This window comes from Sparus aurata, chromosome 7, assembly GCF_900880675.1.
Source record: "Sparus aurata chromosome 7, fSpaAur1.1, whole genome shotgun sequence".
Classification (NCBI taxonomy): Eukaryota; Metazoa; Chordata; class Actinopteri; order Spariformes; family Sparidae; genus Sparus; species Sparus aurata.
Window position 1 is genome coordinate 28701090 of NC_044193.1, and position 17386 is coordinate 28718475.

Consider the following 17386-nt stretch of genomic DNA (forward strand, 5'->3'; position numbering starts at 1 on the left):
CTGTTTATTTAGACTCTGTTCAGCCTGTCAGGAAACACATGACTGCATAATATATGTACTAACCAACATTCACTTACACAGTATTTACATGTACAAGCTGTTATAAAACATCTAGACTGATTTGTTTTTTTTTATTCCCTATGTATATATGTTTAGCTGCTCACAAAATAAATTAAATAACATAATATTTTAATCATGTACTTCAATTAATTCAATAATACAGCTTGGTCTGCATTTCACTGATTTATACCTTCAACAAAGGAAAAGAAAAATGACTGAGATAAAATCAAATCTGTGCTAGTGCTAACTGTCTGGCTGATTATGAATGGCGGAGATAGAATATGAGGGGGTAACAGAGGAAAAATAGAAGTCAGAGATGCATCTGCCAATACTCCATGATTTTTCTTTAAAAACTGGAGGCTGTGTATAAACAGTAATGGGAGGAGGCCAAGATGAATATAGAGTTGTTCTGAAGTATAAAAACATCTGGAAAAAAGCACTGTTGGCCATTTCACATGTTTAAGATGCTGCCTAACTTCAGATCCTCATATCCCCGTCTCCTTAGTACCGCAAAGTAATTTCTGCCACTAGGGGTCCTGATCAAAACCAAAGAAATAAGCAGAATGAGATCGTGTGAGTTGCTGCCTTCAGTGTTAAACAAACACCACTGCTGATGTAATTCTATCGATCTACGTATGTTACGCAGGTAAAAATGTTCACAGACAAGGTGTTTTATTAAAGTTGTATTCATGTAATGTTTAGTCTTGTTTCACGACTTCTGTTGTTTGTCCTTTTCAGATATTTTATTCAGAAATGTTATACGTCATATCTTTACAGCACGCTTCTTTGTTTTGTTTCAGTTACATTTTGGCAAATCTGAATCAGTGAAAAGCTACTTGAAGTTCCTACCTGTTCATATCTAAATGATGTATTTGTGCATGTCCTCAGTGTGTTTACAATCCACAAAAAAACGACACTCACTTTCTCCAGGCATGTAATCATGGCTGTCATGGAGGTGGTGCTTGGTGTTCCTGGGGACGAGGGCCACTGTTGCTCCATCAGGGACCTGCATCACACAGTTTTATCACAGGCTGTATAACTTTGGAAAAACTGCCTTAAGCATTTACAAGAATTTTACGTGTCTAGATAGTTTTCACAGCTGCATTCTGCACATTCATGGTTGATGTGTGTGTGTGTGTGTGTGTGTGTGTGTGTGTGTGTATGTTAGTTAGTGTTTGCGTGACTTGCTCTGACCTTGTAGTGCTGCAGTGTATTAAGGCGCTTCCATGAGCCTTGTACCACTGACGTCAGGTCCTCATCTGATAGGATTAGGTGACCTGCAACACCTGCACGCCATTCTAGAGAGAAAATGTTTAAACATCCTCTTGTTACTGATTATCATTGCTATTGGGTGGGTCTTATGTTAAAATGCATCGTCAATGGGAGATGGCAGCCCTGATGAAAATTGTAATCATGATAATAATCCCCATTATTACTAAATGTATCTATAATCTGATTACATCTTTTCTTCTGTAACTTTAACCAAAATACAGTGACTTTTTATATCCTAATTACATCATGCTGTCCATTTAATTCCCACACTCCCCAAGACAGCCCAAAGGTTAATGTGAACAACTGCTCTGTATGACCGAAAGACCCACTATGCTCTACAGTCACCTGCTGAGGAGAAGCAGGATGTTGTAACACACACTGGACTTACCGAGGTGTAATGAGTCAATGTGCGGCCTCTGCGAGTACGAGGTTCCCTTCCATGTTTGCTCCACAAGTTTCTCCTTCACTTGAGTGATGGTGTCGCAGTCGAGGACTTTCGCAGGTACCGTCTGGGTCGTAGTGCCTCCAGTGGTGGCTGCAGCTGGCATCACAACATTTAAGGTCTGGACAGATCAACAGAAGGATTGTTTGACGGTGGAAATAGTCCGATACCACTGGACAGATGTTCAGTGAGTGTGTCCCGTTGTCCACATCGGTTTGAGTTAAACTTGTAAGCTTTTTTTAGTCACTGAAGTTTCAATTCAGAAAAACATGTCATTTAGCTATGACATTACCGATAACAAATATTATGAACCAGTTAATGTTGATGTTAATTTGACCCTGCTTAATGTAATACAATTAGTTTGGAACACAGAAAAGAACTATGCAAGTTCAATGTCACCAAAATTTTTTAAAAAGGAGGACAAAAACAAAATAAAATCTGCCTTTTTCAGTAAAATACACATTTTACAATGTATTGTATTACCATGTCTCTGATATTGCAAACATATCAACTCTGCCTGTGTTAATATACTGTATATTGTATCTCTGTGTGTGCTGACCAGCGTGCGGTACTCCACGTCCTCTCGCAGCAGCCGGTTGTCATTCAGCGTGTACTTGGCTTTCCCTGTCACAGCGTCCACGGGTCCCTTGTCCACCTGGTGCTTTATTGCTCTGAACAGCATGTAGAACGACTCCCCTGCTGATTCCTGGCCAAGAATAAAGACGGAAGGTCAACAATGTCCCAACACAACAGGATTTAATTTAAGAGTCACTCAATGTGTGTCCTGACCGAGCAGTCTCCATTACATGTGAGCAGCCAGGATTGGCCAGCCTGCGTGTGGACGAGGCCAGAATGATAAACTGAATTTCATTTGTACCGGCTTCAAGAGAAAGTTTCATTGTGATACATGTTTTAAATGCCAAGTGTTTTTAACTGGCTTTAAATTTATCAAATTTAATTTGAGACATTTTAAGATGTAGATGTGTTGTATTAGTCTGAATAAGTACAGGCTTCTGATGCAGATTTAACCTTTGCTCACTGATCTCTGTTCAGGTTTAAAATAATAGCATACATACCCTTAGAAAAGTAAACAGACAGATGGACATCCAGTTTGTCAAAAGCTTTTCAACCACTGACTCCGTTCTGGAAAAAAGAAAAAAAACACACATGTAAACAAACGATGTATGGATGGAGAAAGTGTCAGATAAACTGAAAACAACCGGGTTCAGCCTCACCTCCTGAGCATCAGTTTGGGGTTCTTGGCCACATACTGTTCCACCAGATCATTGAGGAGTGTTTTCAGGATGTCTGTGAAGTACTCCAGTTTACCATGCAGGGCTACAGTCAACAGTGAGGCCACATAGGCCCGGTCCCTTGGAGAGAATGTCCGCTGGACCTCCAGAGTGTGAATAAACTACAGGGACAACAAGGACAAGAAGATAAATCACACCTTGGTGGATTCAATTGTTCCTAAGTGGTCGACAGCTAGACCAATAAACTACCACCCTTAAAACAGCCTGCCACATGGGAGTGCCACAAGTTTAGAACCAATGCTTTTCAGTATGTACAGAACATCAATAATCTCCCATCTGTTTAGAATATCAAAGTAATGATGTATATCTGTCTCACTCTAAAAGACTGCAACTATGTGCTGTGCCAATAGCAACAAAGCTAAAGACCCAACCTCCTGACATTAATGTAAATGGGCACAAAATCATGTGGATGAATCGAAATACTTGGGTGTTAACCATGATCCAATTAACTTCTACAAGCATATAGATTTAACCTTACAACTTTTGGATATAAGAAACCCTCTAACAGTTAAGGCATCAAATTCCAACTTGAATACAATAATTCCTTTGTTTTTCATACTTTATGACAACTTGGTTTCGGGCAGGTAAAACAGGCTTGAGACCCCTTGAATCACTGTGTAAAGTGTACTAGAATTGGATGATATAAAACACGTCCGTATCACCACTATTCACCAAATGTATTCACCAGACTGACGATCTAAGTACTTTGTTATCTCATAATGTCTTATTCTTTAACAATTCATTATTCTATCTAGGGGAAGAACATAGCAATTGCTTACATTACATCTCTCCTATATGTTTTATACAAGAAGCATATTTTGTCAATTGCCCTGTTCAACTAAAGATATATGGAACATGAAGATGTGAAGAAACAGGCAGCTTTTCGGAAAACTCGTTTTTTGGAAGATCAATTACAGACTACACAAAAAGTGAACATCTTTGCCATTAAAAAAAAAAAAAATGTCTCTCAGTTTAATTTTGGCAGCTATTCGTTCGTCTGTGCTTCTAAATATAAAACACATTCCGTTATATAACCCTGCATTTAATAGTCTAAAAAAAAAAAAAAAACCCTATTAGTTTACCTTGGTGAGAAAAAGTTTACTGTTGAGCAGATTGGACAACTGAACCAGCCCTTGCTCCACAGTCTGCCTTCGACTCTCAGGAACATCCAGATCTCGTCTCAGTGGCGAGTCCTGGTGGCCTGGGAAGAAAATGCGCTCTGCATATGCCCGGTAATCCAGGAAGGGAATCCCTGAACCCACCAAATCACTGGACATGTCCATCATCTCAGTCATCAGGTCTGAAGGAGGAAAAGGGAAGGAAGGCATCAGTTTGAGCATCTTCCTTATTTTGGGACAGTGGCTGAACTGAAGTCAGGATTTGGACTATACCTGTGAACTCCTTCTTACAGCGATCTCTCACACTAGTCTCGAGGTTCTCCAGCTGGATTTGCACCTTCTTATAGTCCCTCATGGCCTGTTTGCTCTTCCTCCTGACAAACAACGATGCATAGAGAAAATTAAGGTAAAGATGAAAGAAAGTTAACAGAAGAAGAAGACGACAGCTGTCAAAAAACAGGTATGTCCTGTGCTGAAAATCATTTTCAGCACGTGGTACTTGAGGTCAACCAGGTAAGTTAGTGGAATTAAGGTGAAATGACAAAGTGTTGTACATGTTTACCTGTATATGAGGACTATGATGAGCACAATGAGAGCCACTATGGAGGCTCCCACCCCGACTCCCACCTGAGCCTCCATAGGAAACGTAGACTGAGCCTGGCTGTCATACTGAACTCTGCCCAGAGAGAAATTCAGATTCCCCATTTTCACCTGGGAAACACAAATACAGACTTTTTTAAACCATAAAGGAGAAAAAAAACACTTCAGAATACAATCATTTACTTTTGTTGCTCCACACTGATGTACTCTTAAATCCTTATTCTCCATTCTCCTGACCAGAGTCCTTGAATACAGTCCAGTCATGCTGGATGTAAATGCGAACAGGCTCTCAGTAACATCAACTCACTGTGAATTCAGGCAGACTGTCCATGCCATCCTGTTTGCTGCTGGCTGCGACTGACGGCTGCTGGTCAGGTGGTTCACAGTACAAGTGGCTGTTGGTGAGGGTCTTCACTGAACACACCCCCTCCCCTATCCGAGCCTCCACCTCATGCTTGTAGATGGCCAGATCAAGGTTCTCTCCCTAGAGAGGAATGATACGAAATGATGTGCAGCATAGTCTTATGGAACAAGGACATTTTGACATATACTGAAAAATATAATTAGATAAAAAATTACACATTTTAATGTGAGAAAAGGTCATTGTCATTTTCATTCAAGAACACGTTACAAAATATATTGATAATACTTTGGTACATACTGATATGCATTTAAAAATCGATTTCTAAACGGAACAGTTCACACAAAAAGGTAAATTCGACTAAAATGGCCACATACAGTTTATCAAGCATAATCTAAGTGTCCAGACTCCCTCAGTTCCCACATGGATTTGAAAAGACACCCTCTCTTCAGCTGAAATCTTCACCGTAGCTGTCGAGCTATCATTTTTTTGGGATGCACGGGGTCTGCAGTGGGTAGCTGCAGCTCAATGATTTCTTTTCAAATCAATTTGGAATCTCTGGGCTTCTGGAATCTTGGATTATGCACGACGAGCTGTATGGAGTCATTTTATTTTATGTTTTTTTTTGTTTTTGTTTTTCATCTCCCCCAAGTGTCCATCAACTAAAAATGCTGCAGCTGTTTTGCTGTTAAACTTAAATGTTATTTTTGGGTGAACTGTTCCTTTAAAATAAATTTGAACCAATATTACATTTTTGGAATATATATGGTGTTTTTTTTTTTTAACAACATATGAAAATGGCAATAATTGTATACAATGTATGGAAATTGAGAATATATCATTTGATATATTGATTAATATCTTGACAGTAAATTATTAGATATATATTAAATACATATGAAGACGACACTAATTTGAACAATAGCCTGTGTCAACACTACATATCAGTGTTATATGGAATTAGATACAAATATTGTCATAACACTGACTAACTGACACAAATAATGAAATAAACTGCAATGTTTATTATGTGTGATGACAGTGTCGTCTTCCTGCACTTCTTATACTGGCCCACACACTGAAGAAATTTCTTATACACAGTTTGGAGTAGAGAGAAAAAGAGAAGTTGGTTTCATCAAAGGTTGTGAGGCCTGACCTCCACAGAGATGACGCTGCCAGGTTTGTGGTGGTACGGTTTGCTGGGGTCATTCTGGTTCAGTGGGTAGAGCTGCGGGTTGGGCTCGTAGCTGAAGGCTTCATTCCCCACTGCACTGAAGTCAAAATGGAGGCTGTCCAACAAGAATTGAACTTTGACCCTGGCCCTCCTGGCCTCTGGACCCACCGCAGGAGTCGGACACAAGATGAGGGAGGAACTGTTCACCGTGCAGCGTGACTCGTACTGGAGGAGAGCACAGGAACAGTCAAATCAACAGCTTTAAACATTTTTTATTTTATTTATACGACAGGATTAAAGAAAACTGAAGACAGACCACAGAGAAAACAGACCTGTTTGACATGACAGAGTGTACCCTCAGGGCAGTCGGCCTCTGGGACGATCCTCCTCAATCTCTTCATTGGACTCCGATGATCCCGGTATCTGGTCGGGACTCCTTTATTCCTCCTGACGATGCTCCTTCTCCTCCTCGGGGGGAGAGTGTCAGGAGGACTGAGAGTGACCCTCATTTTGGGCTCCTGGACCACATCCAGGTTCTGACCAGAGACTCGAATGATTCTGCCTCCCCTGCAGAAAATCGTGAATATAAATGGTGAGTTTTAGTTGTTTGATGTGACATAAACCTTTAAATGTAATGCACAGACAGCACATGTATGGAAGAAACAGGATTCAACAACCCTGATTACAGAGAAGTTGGGACACTATGTCTAACAAACAAAAACAGAATGCAATAATTTGCAAACTGTCAACAGTTTTATGAAGTGTCCCTAAGACCATGTAGGAATCCTTATACAATCATGTGTTTCACAAAGTGATGAACCTCGCCCCATCCCTGCTTGTGAATGACTGGGTCTTTTTGTGGATGCTCCTCTCATACCTAATCATGATGCCATCACCTGTAACCGATGAGCCTGTTTACCTGTGGAATGTTCCAAACAAGCCTTTTCTTTACCAGTCTGTGTTGCCCCTGTCTAAACTCAGATTAGGCATACGTTTGCACAAATGAAATAGGTTGATGTGGTAAAACATTAAATTTATTGTTGTTCTACTGTTTCCAATTGTGTCCAATTGAGCCACAAATGATTAGCAAACGAGATCAGGACAGACAAACATCATCTTTGGTTTACTTCTTAAGATGGATTACTGCCTACTATCTGCCTTAACTTTTACCTGGATCCAAGTCAGTAGTAGTTACAGGGTTCGTACACATTTTTTAAGGTCAATTTCAAGCACTTTTCAAGCACTTTTAAGGGTAATTTACAAAATGTTCCAGCACCTTATCGCTGGGGTAAATACATATCTACAGGAATATATATACTCATAATTATTTTTTTCACTTTTTATCACAATTATGTACATTGTATTATGCTGTAAACATCTAAAATGATGTTTCATGATAGCAAAAACTTTAGAAATTAAAGGAGAACACAAAGTTTTATCCAAAAAAAGGGAAGCCACTTGGCGTTCTTCAGGTACACTTGCCCCGGGACAAAGAGAGACCTGAGAGCACCCTGTAATTTTCTTTTTTGACATAAACTTTTATAAGCTGTTCGCTTATTCATCAAAGTTTAGTAATATTGAATGTGTCATCAGTCCAAATTGCATCAAATTCACCTTCTCGTCAGCCATCCTTCTCTATTGTTACCAGGCTGCATGTGTGATGATACACACACACTGATTTTATTTCTCCTTGTAATAAGAAAACTATCCAGTCTGATCCCAATGTTGCCAAGACAAAGAGTTATAATTTCAAGCACTTTCAAGCACTTAAACTAAAATCCAAGCACTTTTCAGACCTTGAAAACACAATATTGAAATTCAAGCACTTTCAAGGATTTCAAGCACCCGTACGAACCCTGTAGTTAATAGTTGTGGTGACAATTTTCTTTTAAAATTTCTGAAATCTCGCACTTCTAACAACTATACAATGTATATTATGTACATGTTTATATCATAGAAATGTATGAATGATTAAAGATTGCTCTGTTGAGAATGATAACTACCTGAGAAAGCTTTTGGACGGAGCAGCCATTGTGATGTTGGGGTTGGGGGTGTAATGATACACCGAACCCTGAAGGTGTCGCTCTGCTCCACCGAACCGCACAGTGATGCTGTGTTCTCCTGTCCTGTTGCTGCCTCGGGTCAGACAGCTGATGTGATCCTCCTGGATGTCCAGCCTGAACAGAGACAGACATTTTACATTTTTTACCCCACGTTTATCAGTCTGTTTACGGTAAAAGAAAGTCTTAATTCATGGTCAATTAGAAACACTTACACCATACACGACACTCCTCCGATTAAGACGCTGACTTCGCTCGGGTGTCCAGTCCTCAGTCTCCGGCCTCTGATGGTGAGAGACGAGCCCCCCGCCTTGGGCCCTCTTTGGGGGAAGATGCTGCTGAGTACGGGATCCTGGAGACGCAGAGAACGAGGAGAAGAAGAAAGATAACGGATGAGATGAAGGGAGAAAAAAAAAAAGTGTAATCAATAATCCGATACTGAGCGGCTGATTTATTGTGAAGATAAAAGAGACACCAGGGCATTCTGGGAAACACAAGAAGGCTGCCTCACAGTCAGCTAGCAGAACAATTAATCTGCTTGTCACTTGGGCCAATTAATTAAGGCTGTTGTCAGACATACGGTCCTTCTACTGAAATGTAAATGAGGAGACGTGTTATTGCTTTATTGCACTGCAGTGGTTCACTTACATTAACGAGGCACAGTTTCAAGTGAAGCCTAATTAACAAAAGCTGGGAGCAGTGAGCTGTCGTTTCATTAACTGGCCAGAAATCTTCGGTGGGAAAGCACTTTCTTATGGATAAACAAACATGGACATGAAACAGCTACTGTAAATTGTTACAACCAATCATTCTCGATGCTTCCTCAAGTCGGATTCTAACGCTGACAGATCACATTTACATCACGTTCTCCAAATGAGGCGTACCGAATTAGGTTAGGAAAATACCAAGGGACTCTCCCTCTCAGAGAGGTCTTGATGCGTCTGTTTTGGTCCACACCCAAGACCGATTACTGTGCTCTCACACATGAAACTGGACAAAACTCAGGGGGAAACATGCAAGAATTCAAAGTAACTGCTGCTTGTGAAGTGGGTGTGAAAATGCCCAAGAGATGTCTTTGTTTTTTAAATGCTTGTTTATTTGTTTCAGAATGATGATTAAATCCTGCCACGGTAGGCTTTTTGAAAGGGTGGAGCAGGAGTTACTGTAGATATAAAGTGGCTTTTACATGCACTTAACGCTCCACTAATTTTACACATTATTGTGTCTTTACGGGTCTTTTGGAGTATTACTGCATATGTGATAATTGTAGTGTTAAGCCCTTTGTGGCACCAGAGGATGCTGCATGTAATCTGATCAACTGTCCAGAGTAACCCTTTCAGTAAGCAGGTTACAGTGTGCTTTGGGTCTGAAGACAAGACAAGTTTGAAAATGGACAAGCTGTGCTCTTGATGGTAGGAGAGAATTCTTAGCCAATGACTGAAGTCACCCGATTTATCTGAGTAACTGGTTTTCTTAAGTGGTTGCAAACATTCTGACTGTGGCTGAATTTACCTGGAATCTGAAGACCTGTGCAGACAGCCCGAGTCCTCCACCCCTCACTTTGACTGAGGCATGGCCGCTCTTTTCTTTTTCACTGCTCGTAGTCTCACACACTATCCTACGAGATTAATACAGAAGACTGTCACAGTTATAAAAATGGAAACAGAAATGTTTCTGAGCAGGTTATGTTCAGGTGTGGTAACAGTGACTTGCCTTGAGGAGACTTCGTATCTGCTGTGGATGACATTGCAGTGGACCCCGGCTACTTGGACTGAGTTTTGGATGTCTTCAGCTCTCTGGCCGAGGTTGGAGCCTGAAATGGTCACGACGGTCCCCCCCTCTACTGGACCAGATACTGGGTCCAACTGAAACACGAGAGAACACACATTTGAAATGTATATCCTGCCTTTTTTCTGACATAATGCCTCAATACCATGACAGCATAACATGAAAGTGGTGTCAAGGACACATGTAATGACAGTCAGCTCATGGTTCAGCACATTGTATAAAACTGGGTGTATGGTTTGATGCACTACTGCTTAAAGGGGTAAACCGTGAGGGCAAAAACCATTGGGACCATTGCTGCATGTCATTCCTTATCTCTCTCCCCTCATTTCTTGACAGCAGACAGAACAGACAGACTATAAAGACTGAACAGAACGGAACCAAAAAGCAGAGTCAAAGGAGCGTATATCTGAGCTGTCACAGACAGAAAACATCCAATTTGTCAGAGAAAGCAGTCCTGCCGTCAGAACAAGATGAGGATTCACATCATTATTATGTCTTGCTTTTCTCAGACAGCGACTTCCACCGCAAAAATAAAATAGATAGGAAGTTTATTCTTCAGCCCCATTTTTCTCTAAAAGCAAAACAATCCTTAGGAAGCGTTCAAAAGATGGTAAAAACATTCTTACAAAGTGAATGACAGGTGCAGGACAGGTGTGTTGGACCTCATCGGTGCAGGAGTCCTGATACACACAGCGAGAGCTAGCGGCACCGCCACACCAAACACAGCCATACTTGGGGTCTGCAGTGCGACACCGGCTGCAGTCTGACCGGCCCACTGAACAATTGAACAGAGTCACTGAAACGAGGCAGAGAGAGGAAGTCGGTGAGGGAAATTGCATTATTTCAATGCCAAACAATATAAAATGAACCTCCTACTGTACATAATCAGTTACTTCCATCTCCTGCATACAAAGGATGTCACACACACAGACACAAAAACACACAGTCCTTACCATACAGATCCTCAGCGCTGTCGATGTGGAAGTTGTTTTTCCTCCTCACATTGATCATGGCTGCATATTCCTCCAACAAGGCAGAATAGGCATACTGCACCAAGAACAGCAATGTCAGTTAAACCAGCGTAAGTGCTACTTGTGATATCTTAAATGAGTTGATGTTATGCACACTCATGTGCAAAGCGCGACAGTATGCATCAAATTATCTGGTTATCGGAGCAAATGAAAAACATTCATAGAAACACACAAAAGCATAATTAGGAGACGTCAGTTCATAGATTTTTCTTAATATTGCATGCCAGTGGGCTATTGGTGTTTTCTGTGACCTTTTTCTGTCATGATTTACAGTCATTATGAATGTTTATTCCGTCAGATTAAGACAGAGGAAGCTGATAAACTATTGTACTTCCTGCAGCAAAATGGTGACTCAAACAAGCATGCAGAGCAGGTGGGCAGGGTCAGTTATCCAGAGCCGGCCAGCTCTGGAGAAGAGTCAGGTGCAGAACCAGACATTTGGGAGGAATAAACACACAGAGCTACATCGGTTTCTGCTTTAATCCAGAACAATAACAAACAGGGAAAGAGCTCGGAGATTAAGTTTAAACTTGGGAAAAAGTGGATTTATCTTAAATCCTATTTATCAACCTGACTGCAGCAGTGATCTGCAGAGGTGACACTGATATTGGGGTATTTATGTGCTGTAATGACTTCCCGGAAATGTATTTTACTTTTGAACATGATGTTACAGAGAGGAGGGGAGAAAATAAGAGAAAGAACCAGAGTCTCTGGTAAATGCTAAGATCAGTGAGACGTTGACCTGAGATCAAACACACACACACACACACACACACACACACACACACACACACACACACACACACACACACACACACACACACACACACACACACACACACACACACACACACACACCTTTGGTGCGTGCTGTCTTGCTAGGCTATGGCTAATGTACTGTAAAGTAATCTGTCTGATTGATGCAAATAAGCACCTCCAGTAATGGGAGTAAACTTGAATTGTTCAGTGGTAACTCAAAACTTTACTTCACAATAAGTGAACTGTTACACAACCAACATTGCTGATGCAGATCTACTGTATCCGACATGACTCCTGGATAAGGAAAAGTTTTATTGAAGTTATGTTTAGTCTCATTTGCCAACTTCCATCCTCTCTCGGAAAATGGTTGGAAACATTTGAAAGGATATAAGTAAGCAGCTCAACAGATATATGACAGATGTCTAGTCAGTTATACACATTTTAATGCAGAAATGTTACATATTTTATTGTTAAGATGCAGATTAGTTTTTTGCTGAGTTTTTGATATATATTACCTAAGGATGTTTTGTACCAACTTAATATATATATATATAATATATATTTTCTGACCTGGTGGGGATTGCAGGTGATAATGAAGACTGACTGTTCTCTGGCATCCGGCTCCACGGAGGCATCCACCACCACCGACTGATTCTCAATGTCCAACACACACTCGTAGTCCAAATTCTCATCCTAAATTTACACACCGGAAACATTTAAGTACACAGACATACACATTGGAAAATTTTCGCCTATGTCATTGGGGGTACAGTGGGTGGTGCATCAAAAAACCCTCAAGTCTAGAGATTTTTAAATGAGCCTTTACATTGTTATATACTGACACAGAAAAAGTGTCTATGTCAGGAAAACGACTTTTCAAAATATGGTTGCAAATCTGCGTGTACTCACTGCAGATAATGAGACTTTAAAGACTTGCTTTTTGATAATTACATGAAATGAATCCCAGCCTCAAACCTTGTAGCTGAAGCTTGATGATGGATTTATATCTTATCATGTGAATAATCTGCATGAAAAAAGCTTCAATGTGGTCTGACTCCAATGAGACAGAAGGCTGTTGACCCAGTGTTTGGTGGCCTTACCTGGAACAGGTTTAGGTGTTGTCCCACCAGAGTGACTTTCCTCTCCACATTGACCGGTAGGAGAGAGGAATCCTGAACTCTCTCCACACACGGACATTCCTGATGACACAGTATGATCCATTACATGAAATATATCTAAACGTAAGGGAAAAGGAAAATGCTGCTATACTTTCTAACAATATTATGTAGACATGTGAACGGCTTATTTAATTATCATGGGCATGAGATGGTTGCTCCATGCTGGTAAGACTTCAAGTTCTTTTTGCCAGGGACAGACATGTTGTTTGAACGTCTGCTCAAACAAGTGGCATTAGGGTTAGGTATGCAGTTAAGCCTGGCTCATGTCCCGGTTCATTCCAAAGATGTTCAAATCATTGTTGCCAGATTGGGTAGTTTTCAAGCCAAATGGGAGGTTTGGGGCAGGTGGACAGGATTCGGGCTGGTTTTACAATACACTGAAAACCAGAGAGGGATGTTTCTGAAGAAATTGCAGTGTGAATGCTGGAGGTTGAAACTCTGATTTAGAGGTTAAGGATTACCAATAATGTTGATAATTGTAGAATATTTTAAGGTCTGCTGAAAATCTGACCCTAAACTGAATAGTTGGGTTTAATTTGTTTTAAGTGGCAGAAGAAGAAGTATGAATTAAATCACAAATGGGGTGAGGTTAAAGGATGTAAAACATACAACCGGCTGGGTGCTAAACTGCGATTGTAATCAATAGTAATGAGAACACATCCAATCATCACACAGTCTGTAGTGTGTTTGCCAATCTGTTTTTCACTGTAGCACTGTTGTTTGTTTTTTTGATATCATATCTACTTTACTCTCTCTCTTCATTTCTCTCATTTTCATTCTGCTTCTCTCTCTCTGTCTTAATGCTGACAAGGTTTGTTGCAAATTACCAAGTGAGATAAAACCTATTTTATTTGCTGAGTGAGCTGTCCCTTTATTTCATTTTATCTTTTAAGGCATAAAGCATAAATCAAATAATAGTTTTATAGCTGCATTGTAAAATGTAGACTCCGATCCGTGTTCTATAGCGCACTTGAGAACAATTGACTTGTCCTATTATGTCAGATTACCAACAATTCTGTTACTGCTGTTAATGCATTCATTTGTATTGTTTGTTTTTTGTATATAATATTAATGCTCCGGAGGTTTTTAATCAAATGGCAGGTTCTGAGATGTTGTTGGACTGAAAAACAAACCAATCTGGCAACAGTGTTTCAGATCATGGGGCGATGCAGTTCCACACCTTAATCTTAATACAATTTGTACAGACATTGTGCAGCCGAGCATTGTCATGCTACAACAAACTGTTGCTTTGACTGGAACTAAGGGCCTAAGTGTGAACTGTGGATGATAAGTCGATATCATACTGCAGGTCGCATCGTGAACAAAATAATCTAACTGAGGATTAGGAACCTATACAAGAAAGTTACTTTCTTTATAGCAACAAACAAATCTGAAGTGGGAGTAGCGATCCCAGCTAAATACTAGACCAGACTATGAATACAAAAAGCCACTGCAAACAAAATGACACTCCAAATACAGCTAGCCGACCACCAACACAAACGACACAACAGCAATGAAACGTCAGACAGAAATCAAAAACCAAAGAGGGATAATAAGAAATGATATGTGTAGGAGATTGTGTATGTTCTGCAATAGGGAAACATTATTATCAGCAGCTAGCACTGAATGAGCTGAACGGCAGATGATATGGAGAGGGCAGAGCAGTCGATAAGACCTATCAGGTTAGTGCCTTGAATTTCTCACTTCTATCCTCACATCTGAGATTACATTGATTTAGTGTCAGTCATTGGCCTTTCCTGTTGACAACAGAGCTAATAAAGATATCTGCGCTACAAGTGTAGTATTCAATATTCCTTGTTGTTCTCGCTGCTGTGGGATGTGCACCGTGTATACCGTGTACTGTATGCTGACTGCAGTTTACAGATTAGAGTTGAGATCATCCTGGGTTAATTATGAAGGATTTATAAAGGAATAGTTCAACAGTTTGTTCTATGTGCTAATGTGCTCTTTTGTCAAGAGTGAGATGGGAAGATGATTACCACTCTGATCTCATCTGTGTGTTAAAAATGAAACCAGAGCTTAGTGTAGCTAACTATGGGAGGGACAAAATACTGAGAAGGCAATATATTGTATAACTGCCTTTTGCGATACGACTAAAGCTACACTGGCACCAAGTAGTGATATTTTTATGAAAACATGAAGATGCTCTAAACAGGTTTCCCATTTTGACTTACCAGACTTGCTTGTTCATAACTCTTCTAATTCGCATAGATTGCAAAAATGTTAATGAGTCATAGTTGTATCCAACCATTAAACATGTAAACTCTTCTGCTCCCCAGCAGCTGAGATAAACATCTCCTGGCTTTAACTTCATATTTAACAGGCATATATAAATCTTCAAGAAATATCAAAACTATATTTCCCAAAATGTCAGACTTTTCCTTTAAGCAGTTTGTCCTTCTGACAGGGTAACAGTGCGATTTCTACACCAGCTGCACATGTGGCTTCTGCACTCACCAGGAAGTAAGAGTCAGTCGAAGAATCTGACTGGTAGTTAGTTGTAGATTCAGTGGTGGGGTTGATAACCGTTTCAGGTGATTGTGTATAGATGACCGACTTTTTGCTGGTGACTGCAACAGGTGAGCCTGTTACAGAGTCCACGTCAATTTCTCCCTCTGGTTTCTCCCACTCATTCAACCACAGAGGTGAGTCTTTTTCTTCAGAGCTGGTCAGAAGAATGGTTTCCTTACTGTCACTGGCAGAAAGGTCTGTTAACAGGGTCACTTCGCTGGAGGTGGTTGAGCTTACATCAGAGGCAGAGCCTACCGCTTCACCAGACGGCTCTAAGAATCTAAGTACAGAGTCTACTTGACCACTAGTACTGCTGGGTAATGTAGTGTTGGGAGTTTCGTCAGTGACATTCCAGGGTTTAGTGATCTCATCTTCTGAAAAACCTCTTGTAGTGCCACCCACTCCTTCTGTCACTTGTTCCAAATCTGCAAACAACCCCCCAGCGGTGGTGACATCAGTGTGAATTGTGGTGGCCTGGGTGATGATCCTGACAAAGGGGGAAGTTGCGTCCGGTATTGGGGGTGAGGTGAGTTCAGCATTAGGGGAGGTGGATGGTATCACTGTAGTGACAGTTGAGGGGACAGCTGCTGTGGTGGGGGTAGGTGTCACTGTGGGTGGTGGCTGTGTAGTTGTGGTCATTGTTGTTGTAGTTGTAGCAGCCGGGACAGTAGGAGGTAAAGGGGTCAGTTTTCTGGTGGGTGGTGGGATGGTGGGTGTTGGCGGTTTGAACTTGACGATGGAGTAGCAACAAGTGAACAAGCGAGGAGACAAGAAAAAAGGCAGGGGGAGGACAAAATTAAGATAAAACAAAAGGGTATGCAAATAAATACATCAAGACGCAACTTATGAGGGACATTAAGAAAGATTCATGGGAGAAACTGGACTCAAAAGACAAACGGAACAAACAAAACTACTGCAAACGGACGGCGCATGCGCAGACTAACATGTACAGCATGTTGCAGAGTGCAGCATGAAAAATGCCCAGCAAAGCAAAACCCAATGCTTTAAAGTGTTTTCCTCCAATATACCGTATACACCCAGTTGCAAGTTTATTATGTGCCTGTAGCTAAAACTGATTTAGTCTGATACAACAGTCCTGCAATAGATCCGCCCTGCAGGAAGTAAGTCTGACTGTGTATACTGAGAGCCGTTTCTGTTATTTAACACCATCACTTGTGTAAATGGGGTGGACAAAATATAAGAAATACGTTTCAAAGGCTCTGTTAAGTCCTGACATCAACATGTGTCCTGAGTGATCCGAACACAAGTGGACAGCTGTAAGTAGGTGTGAATGGCCCCAAGATGCATTGAGGATGCATTTGAGATCCAGTCACTCCACATTCAAAGGTGGTCTGAACGGCATGTGACCAAGTTCTTTTAGCACCGTGTAAAGTAATGAGTCCTGAGGCACAATGAAGACCACCTACTCAACCGGCGTCCTCCACAAAAGAAGAAGAAGAAGAAGAAGCCATAACAACAGGCAGAATGGATTACATGCTGTCCGATTTCTGCGTGATTGCATATCAAGCATCAACTACTAAACATCAAGTTGCTTCTTTCCTTGTAAAGTCTGTTGTTTTGTGACGGCAATGCTGTATCAGTCTGTTTTAACAGACTTCACCATTTACGCTAAATTTATGAAGGACGACAGGATTGTATCGATGTAAACAGGGCAAACTTTACAATGGCAATAAACAG

The 17386-nt window shown here is 40.8% G+C and overlaps 1 protein-coding gene across 4 annotated transcripts in view; it reads right to left on the bottom strand.

The window, feature by feature from the left end:
* LOC115585114 (plexin-B1-like) overlaps positions 1 to 17386 on the bottom strand; it is a 73806-nt gene that overhangs the window by 9431 nt on the left and 46989 nt on the right. For 3 of the 4 annotated variants that reach the window (XM_030423233.1, XM_030423235.1, XM_030423234.1), the window contains exons 12-32: positions 15635 to 16417; positions 13079 to 13177; positions 12549 to 12671; positions 11142 to 11235; positions 10815 to 10984; positions 10114 to 10265; positions 9913 to 10018; positions 8616 to 8752; positions 8344 to 8517; positions 6673 to 6907; positions 6323 to 6565; positions 5113 to 5289; positions 4768 to 4916; positions 4479 to 4579; positions 4170 to 4387; positions 3010 to 3188; positions 2851 to 2917; positions 2334 to 2480; positions 1721 to 1895; positions 1255 to 1358; positions 982 to 1066 (exon numbers count right to left, since the gene is read on the bottom strand). In XM_030423233.1, coding sequence (XP_030279093.1) covers positions 982 to 1066; positions 1255 to 1358; positions 1721 to 1895; positions 2334 to 2480; positions 2851 to 2917; positions 3010 to 3188; positions 4170 to 4387; positions 4479 to 4579; positions 4768 to 4916; positions 5113 to 5289; positions 6323 to 6565; positions 6673 to 6907; positions 8344 to 8517; positions 8616 to 8752; positions 9913 to 10018; positions 10114 to 10265; positions 10815 to 10984; positions 11142 to 11235; positions 12549 to 12671; positions 13079 to 13177; positions 15635 to 16417 — 3718 coding nt within the window. The remainder of the gene's footprint in view (positions 1 to 981; positions 1067 to 1254; positions 1359 to 1720; positions 1896 to 2333; positions 2481 to 2850; positions 2918 to 3009; positions 3189 to 4169; positions 4388 to 4478; positions 4580 to 4767; positions 4917 to 5112; positions 5290 to 6322; positions 6566 to 6672; positions 6908 to 8343; positions 8518 to 8615; positions 8753 to 9912; positions 10019 to 10113; positions 10266 to 10814; positions 10985 to 11141; positions 11236 to 12548; positions 12672 to 13078; positions 13178 to 15634; positions 16418 to 17386) is intronic. The other variant, XM_030423237.1, reaches the window with a different exon arrangement.